This window comes from Diuraphis noxia, unplaced genomic scaffold (genome assembly GCF_037042655.1).
Source record: "Diuraphis noxia isolate RWA-SAM2 unplaced genomic scaffold, SU_Dnox_SAM2 contig0001, whole genome shotgun sequence".
Classification (NCBI taxonomy): Eukaryota; Metazoa; Arthropoda; class Insecta; order Hemiptera; family Aphididae; genus Diuraphis; species Diuraphis noxia.
In genome coordinates, this window is record NW_028301711.1 from 11,631,336 (window position 1) to 11,640,215 (window position 8,880).

General features: G+C 29.1%; 2 protein-coding genes and 1 pseudogene across 2 annotated transcripts; all 3 read left to right on the forward strand.

Moving 5' to 3' along the window:
• Nucleotides 1-1,616, forward strand: LOC149059639 (zinc finger MYM-type protein 1-like). The gene is made up of 2 exons (XM_089218032.1): nt 1-605; nt 881-1,616. Exons 1-2 carry the CDS (start codon nt 1-3, stop codon nt 1,542-1,544), a joined length of 1,269 nt encoding a protein of 422 aa, XP_089074158.1. The 3' UTR covers nt 1,545-1,616.
• Nucleotides 1,617-2,694: 1,078 nt separating this feature from the next.
• On the forward strand, nt 2,695-4,237 carry LOC149059640 (uncharacterized; annotated as a pseudogene).
• A 1,712-nt stretch (nt 4,238-5,949) lies between these two features.
• Nucleotides 5,950-7,766, forward strand: LOC107172121 (uncharacterized). The gene is made up of 5 exons (XM_089225243.1): nt 5,950-6,304; nt 6,370-6,615; nt 6,676-6,777; nt 7,156-7,440; nt 7,576-7,766. The coding sequence occupies exons 1-5, from the start codon at nt 5,950-5,952 to the stop codon at nt 7,764-7,766; spliced, it is 1,179 nt and encodes a 392-aa protein (XP_089081369.1).
• Nucleotides 7,767-8,880: the final 1,114 nt, after the last annotated feature.

Below are 8,880 nucleotides of genomic sequence, written 5' to 3' on the forward strand. Positions count from 1 at the left end.
ATGAGTGGCTCTCTAACTGGAGTTCAAAAAAGAATCCGTGATATTGTACCTAATGCAACATTTGTTCACTGCTGCTCCCATAATATTAATTTGATTATATGTGATGCTGCAAAAAGTACAAGAAAAGTGCTTTCGTTTTTTGAAACAGTTCAAGATATTTACAACTTTTTTAGTTCAAGTTCACTTAGATGGAAACAATTAGCTTTTGGAGAAGATAAAGGATTAAAGATTAAAAATGTAACTATAAAAAAATTATGTCCTACCCGTTGGGAGGCTCGTCATAATGCAATATTTTCTTTAAAACAGAGATTTTTAGATATTTTAAGAGTACTTTCAAATATTCAACTAACAAGTGACAAAAGTGATGAAATACATATGGCTAAAATATTAAAAAACAAACTAGGGTCAGCAGAATTTATTCTTATTCTATGCATATGGGAACCAATTTTGGGATCACTTCAAATTGTATCTAAAACTTTACAGTCTATTCATCTTAGCTTAAACAAAGCTTCAATACAGTTACAAAAGGCTACTGAAAGTATAGAAAAAATGAGACAAGAGTACGAAAAAATAACTGACAACGCAAAAAAATTGTGTGAAACATGGAATATACTGTAGGTGTAGGAACGGTTTGGAACTTAAATAAATAAATACTACAACGTATTATTTAGACACACACGTTTATTATCCGAATACAATATATATATATATTACGATTGTCACTGCGTACGACGTTGACGGCGGTCCGGCTAAAGCTGTCGCCGCCGTCACCGCCGCTGGCCGGGCCGGCGGCCGTGCCGCAGGCGGCGGCCAGACCGGTTGTCGGTCGCGATCTCGCGGACGTCGATAGAGACGCCGCGGTCGTTGCGATAACGACCGCGACAATACCATTTAAATTTGATAAAAAGCGTCAACGATTTGCTGTAAGGCATTTTGACGAAGTAGATAGTGATTATCGACTTACAGTAATGGAAGATAATTTTAAGGTAAATGTATTTTACCCAGTAATTGATACAACATTGATGCAACTTAGAGAAAGGTTTAAAGGAATGCAAATGGTTTGTGAAGATTTTAGTTTACTTATGCCTCAAACATTAGTAGAAATGTCTGAAGAACTTTTAATAAAATCAGCGTATGACTTTACCATTAAATACAAAGATGATATAAGTTCAGATTTTACAAGACAAATTATTTCTTTAAAAGCATATTTATCATCAACTTATCAAGAAAACTCACTTCAAAAAATGACTGTTCAAAATTTAGGAGAAATCATTATCAAAGATGACTTAACTTCCATATTTCCAGATGTTTTTACTGGTATAATCATTTTTATGACTATACCAGTAACATCTGCTTCAGCAGAAAGGTCATTCTCAAAGTTAAAACTTATAAAAAACTATTTGCGCAACTCTATAGGTCAAGACCGGTTATCTAACATCGCTATTCTGAACATCGAAAGACTTCAAGCAGAAAATATTAATGTAGACAAAATCATTGAAGACTTTGCAAATTTAAAAGCAAGAAAAAAGAATTTTCTTCGATAGCTTATAATTTAGTTTTGAAAATTATATACTTGTAACATTTTTAATTAATATTATTATTTTATTCAATTACATTTATGATCAAATTTCAGAATATTTTTTATGACTTACCTACCTAAGAGTTATAATTATATTATTTATTTACCCACATTTATATGTAAAATTATTTATTTTAATTTTTATGTTGTTTCTAAACTACAAGTTATACTTATTGTTAAAAAAAATGTCTTATTAGCAAAATAAATATGGAGATTTTCAAATAAGTAATTTTTTTAGGAAAAAGGGGCCCAACAGAGTTTTCACACACGGGCCCAATCAAATCTAGTTACGGCACTGTATACAAGTAGCCTTGAATGGTTGATCAGGAACTGTCCTTAACCAGCCTTTAAAACGATCGTCCTCAAGCCAGGAACTAGAAAATAATTGTTTTCGTTCATTTTTGCATTTTTCATCCATTGTTAATTCACCTTTGTATTGCCTTTTGTATTTTGGTGTAAGTGCTGTATCATTTTCTTCATCACAATGACGTTTTGAAGAACTAGGTCTTTCAAAATCCTGTCTTTAAAAATACTTTTGTATACAACATACCAAAAAAAAAAAATTTAAAAATTTAAAAAAATTTAAATACCAACGAAGTTAATTGATTTCAAAATTTGTCCATGTTGTAACTTATTACCTTTTAATTAATTATTAACCACTAATAAAGTTTTCTAAAATATTTTTCGCTGTGTCAGTGTAAATAGTACTGAGTAGTGACTAGTGAATATTTGGAAAATCTCAAATATGAACTATTATTGAATATTTAAATATATTCAAATTAGGCTCCCGACTCTGTACAGTGTGACCAAGTATCCTATATAACCCAGGCAACTGCTAACACAATTTGGTATTGTAGATAACAGTAGATAACAAATTCACCATGATCAATAACTACTAAATACTTCAATAACGATTTTAAACTTTTGAATGTTTAAAAAGCGTTATTTTGGCAATATTATTGTAAAGAGCCGCTACTAATAAATTTAGACAAAAAAACGCTACGCATAGCGGCTTTAATGATTTTCAGTTTATTTTTATTTAGACCTTTGAGAATTCTAATATTGAACATTGTAGTCCAGATCATAGTAACTTAATTAATGAGGTTAATGATGAAATGGAAGGTACAAATAATAATAATTATCTAGACGATGATCTTAGTGTAACTCCTGTAACTCCTGAAAAAAAATTATGACTAAAATATAGACCATCCTAAGAGAAAAACAAGAATAAGCATAAAAGGTGATACTACAAAATATCGACAATATCGAAAAGATAATAGAAACGCAGGTTTAGAATACCTAACCAATAAAGGAAAAAACGGTAAAATCTAGATGTTCTATACCATTACCTGACTGTAGAGCTAAATGTAGCTCCAAAATAGATGACAACTTAAGAGAAGAATTATTTAGAATATATTGGTCCATGAACAGTTATGAGAGAAGAGTTGCATATATTTCAGGCTATATTACATTTAGTGAAAGAAAAACTACTAGGAAAAGAACAGATACTCCAGAAAAGCAAAGAAATTGAAACAATACTCGTAATTATTTTGTGCCTTAAGATAATAGTTTGGAATCGGTTTGCTAGGGTTGTTTTCTTAAAATATTTGGGGAAACATCAACATTTTTAAATAATATATGCAAACAAAAATTAAGTTCTCCAGCAAATAAGACTACACCAGATAAAAGGGGACGTGGAGAACCTAAAAATAAAAAGAGTGTTGAAAATATAGCATTAGTAAAAAAACATATTAAGAAGCTTCCCAGTTATGAAAGTCATTACTGTCAGAAGGAGACAGTTAAAAAATATTTACCTCCTTACTTCACACTACAATGTGCATAATATGACGATTATGTAAAATCTGTTGAATAACCAGTAAGTAGATCAGTCTATGAGAAGCATTTTAAAGAATCTGGTTTAAAGATAAAAAACACTAAAAAAGATACATGTGCTAAGTGTGATAAAATTAAAATGCAACTTTCAAATAATTTGAATGAAGAAAACAAAAATAAACTTCTAACTGAAAAAAATGAACATCAAAATAATACAGAAGAGGCTTATAATTCAAAAATAATGGATGCATCAACAGTTTTAACAAATGCATGTATGTTAGCTTTTGACCTCCAGCAATGCCTCCCAACACCATTTTTAGAGTCATCGGTTGTATTTTATAAGCGACAACTCTGGACTTACAATTTTACAATGCATAATATTATTTCTTCTAATGCATCCTGTTACATTTAGAGTGGACCTATAGCTAAAAGAGGGTTTAATGATTTAGGTTCCTGTTTATTTGATTATTTAGGTAAGCTTTCAGATGAAATAAATCATGTAAATTGTAATTATGTATAGTGATTATTGTGGAGGTCAGAAACATGACTCTATTACAGTAATAGACCATAAATTCATGGTTCCTGGTCATACCAGAATGGAGTGTGATTCAGATCATGTCAGGATTGAAAATGCTCGAAAAAGGTACCCAACTTCAATAAATCATCCTTATGATTGGTCACAGTTAATATGGTGGGCAGAAAAAGTTTAAAGTTGAAGATATGAATCAAAGCAACTTCTGTGATTTCCAGAGTCTTTTAAAAACAAAGTATAATATGAAGAAGAAAAATACACTTGGAGAGAAATTTGTATTTCAAGAAGTATAATGGTTACGGTATACAAAAGAGGAAAAAAATACCATTTTCTACAAGACTTCACTCAAGGAAGATGCTAATTTTAAAACATTGGATTTATCTTGTAACAAAATTGTTAATGAAACTATGAATTATGTTATTTTACTAATAGCTTATAATGATACACTGCCAATTAAAAATTAAAAAAAAAAGATCTATTAACACTGTTACTATTGATACCTGAAGTTTTCCATGAGTATTACCAAAGTTTAAAAGCAAAGAAAGATGTCACAGATCCACTTCTTTCAGATGAGGAATTTGACTGAGGTCTTATGATCGATTTTATTACGTTACGAAAAGTTTTATAATTGTTTGTTTTAATTTTATAAATATAATTAAAAAGATTTTTAAGTGTTGTTGATGTTATTTTATTTTTATGAAAATTACCAATCATTTAATATGAGTGAATTTAATCTAAGTGCAATAATTTAAGTTTTTATTATTTTATTTTATTTTGCCTAAGTAGCTACAAAAATTGTTATGGCTTAATTTTTGAACTTTATACTTTTATTAAGTTTATTATTTGATTGAATGTAAAACAAACTCTTATTCTTAAACTTATTTTATCAGGTAGTTGACTTAATTAATTATTTATTCTAAAACCTATGATCTACATTGTACCAATTATCTAGTTATTATTATCTAAATATCTAATAATCATTAGTTTTAACTTATAAATCATGTGTTCAATTCTTCTGCAGTATATTGATAGTTACAAATTATAGTTTTGTTTTTAACTTACCTATTTTAATGTAAATCCTCATCTGTATTGAGTAATAAGTCTTAAATTTGTTCAATACTCTTGTTTTTAATTTTAATTTGTGTTATTTTTAAAGGCTTGACTTTGATAACAGTGAAAATTATTTTAATAAGAATAGACAACAATTGCAGTTAGATTTAGACAACAACCAGAATTATGATGTTGACTTTATCATACCTGACTGCAAGGAAAGTATTGGAACAAAAAAAGCATTTTTGGAACGACACCCCATACAACCTTTAGGATCCAATGGAAAACAGATGCCTTTTAATCCAAGTAAACTGTATTACCGTGCACTTCCTAATGGAGAAAAGATTTTAAGAAAATGGATATCATATTCTTCTATATTAAATAAAATATTTTGTGCTAGTTGTATGGTGTTTTCTGATAGAAGTTTTAATGATTCTCTATTTGTTATTGGTTATACAATTAAGGCAAAACATGTTTATAAAGCTGCTGAAGAACATGAAAATTCAAAAACCCATCAACAACTAATATCAGCTGCCCTTCAATGTGCCATGAGCAAATATATCGGCTCATTAATTGACCGCGTTTGACATTTAAACGTTTGAAGGAAATAGAGCAACGAAGATTGGTCCTTAAAAGGCTTATAGATGTAATTATTTTTATTGGGCGTCAAGGTTTACTATTCAGAGGTAAAGAAGGTGCCCATTCATTGAACAAAAAAGGAAACCCTAGTAATTTTTTAGAATTAGTTTTATTACTTGCTGATTACGACAGTGTATTACGTGTACATTTGAATCAGTGCATTTTGAAAAGTGATAAAAATAAGCAAAATCGTGGAAAAGGTTCGCTAATTACTTTCATGCCAAAATCGATTGTTAATAAATTAATTATTATAAATGGAAATTCTCTTCAAAATATTATTTTAAATGAAATAAAAGAAAGCTCAATAATTAGTGTGATGGTAGACAGTACTCAAGAACGACTTTTAAAACTAGTTGTTATTAAAGATTCAAGTGGAAAAGCGTTATATGATTTACTAAAACAAAATTTTGAAAAATGTGGAATATCAAAGACCCAAATTGTAAGTTGTTCCTTTAAAGGTGCTGCTAACATGAAAGACACCTACAACGGACTTAAAGCACATATATCAAAAGACAACCATGATTTAATTTACACCCATTGTATGGCCCATGTACTTAATTTGGTTATCACAGACTCATCAGAAAATTGCTTAATAACTGAAAATCTGTACGGGTTAGTTGAAGAAACTGCTGATTATCACAAACGAATGAACATTTGGAAAGAACAAACTGGTAAAATATATTTTATTAGTTACATTTATATTTTGTCTAAGTAATTTACATTTTATAAATTACAGGTGAACGACATAAATCATATGCAAAATTGTATCGCATTCAAAAAATTTATGAAGCTCGTTGGTGGAGCAAACATAAAGCACTTGCATCAATAACTGATCCAGAAGAAGATGAAATGGAATCTAGTAAAGTTTGTAATTTTTTTTTATTTCTAATAGAAATAATTCAAGGTAGATTTGATAGTAAAACCAAGTTTATGGCTCGTAAATTATTAGAAAAGTGGTCTCAGTTTGATACATTATTTGCAAGTATAATTATTTTAGATTAGTTTTATATAACACCTCCTGTGTCTAAGTTTTTACAATCAGATTCAATGGATTATTTAAGATCATGGTGTTCTGTAGAAACTTTACTGGAACTTATCAGTATCAAAAGAAATGAGGAACATTATACTAAACTTTATAATAAATGTAAATTATTTGCTCAAAAACTTAATACTTTTTTTATAGATGAACCATTATTAGACTTTCAAGATAATTTTGTATCAAAAAGAATATCTGTAAAAAAAAAAAACCTGGAGAATTATCTAATGACGAAGTCAAAACTTTATCTCCTTTTAAAAAAACGTTGTATTTAATATATTTTAAATAAGTTACTGTTTGACATTTTTATATCATTTATTTTATGTAATATATAATAGTAATACTTTGACATGAAACGTACATTACACAGACTATATTGACTTACTGACAAAATATGATATCACGTTATCATGATATTATTATTATTATTATAACAGTGTTAACTTATTATAACACAAGCCAAATATTTTGAAATTCTTGATACAGTAAAAATGTCTATTAGTGAAAGATTTGTATCTAACAATGAACTGTCGATGGATATTGCTTGGTTGGGCCCTTCAAAATATAAGGAAATAGCAAATCTTTCATTAGAACAGCTTCCATCTAATTCATTAAATAAACTATCTAAATTGGCTGGAGTAGATAGAAAAACACTATTTGATGAATTAAAACAATTTGCAGAACAATATTCAAGCTTTTCTGCAACAACAAGATCTGTATATTATGAACATAATTTAAGAGAAACAATAGATACAGAAGATGATGTGGCTGGTATAAAACAACCAAAATGCGGTGACTGCTTACCTAAAGTCTTTCAAATACTTTATGAAATAACATCAAAATCAGATTTGTTTAATACTTTATATTTAACAATGAAATATGTTTTGATTCTTCCTTGTACCCAAGTTTCATGTGAACGTGCGTTTTCAAAATTGAAAATCTTAAAAACAAAACTAAGATCGTCTATCAATCAAGAACATCTTGAACCACTAATGTCCTTATTTGTTGAAGAAAATTTAATCAAATTTATTAAAAAAGATGAAATAATTGATCAATTAGCATCTTCTAGTCAAGAATTGAAGAGATTATTATTTTAAAAAAATATTATAATTTACCTGTTATAATATTATTAAATATAATTAAAAGTATTATTTTAAATTTGTATATTATTATTATTAATTTTTTTTTTTTTTTTGTTAAAGGGCCCATTGTAAATTAATGTGCCGGGGGCCCAATCATAAGCCAGACCGACACTGTATGCCCGTAAATATTTAATATAGGTGATAAGCACCTATAACGGCTATAACATAAATTTTAAACGGGTGGCGATTCCCACCACACAAATTAATAATAAAAGACAACAATTCACGCACGTATAATGTAATACTTTTTTGAAGGAAGAATAATAATTGTTGCACGTCTGCGTTGACACTTTGCGACGAACTGACCATAGAATAGTATATGAACTGACTTGCTTGGACGTTGGGCGGCCGTGTTAAATAATAATCGCATAGCCGATGGGGCGGCATGCGATAGCGTCCTAATCTACATATCATTATATATAATACAGTAATCCCTCGTTATCCGCGGAGGTTAGGTTCGAGGAAAGTTGCGCGGATATCGAAACCGCGGATAACGAGACCATAAAGCAACGTGAAACGGGAAGTTAGGTTGAAAAGCCATTTAAAATGAAGTATGTATGGTACTGAATTAATTACAAATATAAATTAAATTAAATGTAGTAATATTTACATACAACGTGTCACGCACTAATATCAACCAACAACTGAACAATTTTAAGATATAACAAATTAACCGTACATATTAAGGTAAGTACATTATGTAGCTTATCTGTTATAAGTATGGGTATAATAAAGATAAAATTTCATCGTATGTATAAATAAAATGTTATCGCCGACCCAACCGTGGATAATCGAAACCGCGGATTTTTAATCCGTGGATAACGAGGGATTACAGTATACAATTCAAATAATCAAAATAAACAGTATGTGTTATGTCGATCAGGTGTACTGCCGTGCTAAGCGAAAACAGGATAACTCCATTTTTCGTAAAAATGATATTTTTGTTCCTATATGTAAAATTAGTGGTTTTACACCGATTTTTTATGTAAAAATAGCCTATTTCCTAAAATCCATCTTAAAATGAAATTTAAAATAAGATAATATGCGGTAAGTTCAGTATATTTGATGT

Excerpts from the sequence above, each read along its gene's own strand:
- LOC149059639 (XM_089218032.1), top strand. The coding sequence starts at position 1 with ATGAGTGGCTCTCTAACTGGAGTTCAAAAAAGAATCCGTGATATTGTA. Across the intron at positions 606-880 it reads AAAAAATTGTGTGAAACATG|GACAATACCATTTAAATTTG; the intron begins GAATATACTGTA and ends GATAACGACCGC.
- LOC107172121 (XM_089225243.1), top strand. The coding sequence starts at position 5,950 with ATGGTAGACAGTACTCAAGAACGACTTTTAAAACTAGTTGTTATTAAA. Across the intron at positions 6,616-6,675 it reads GTTTGATACATTATTTGCAA|ATTCAATGGATTATTTAAGA; the intron begins GTATAATTATTT and ends TTTTACAATCAG. Across the intron at positions 7,441-7,575 it reads TACAGAAGATGATGTGGCTG|TTTCATGTGAACGTGCGTTT; the intron begins GTATAAAACAAC and ends CTTGTACCCAAG.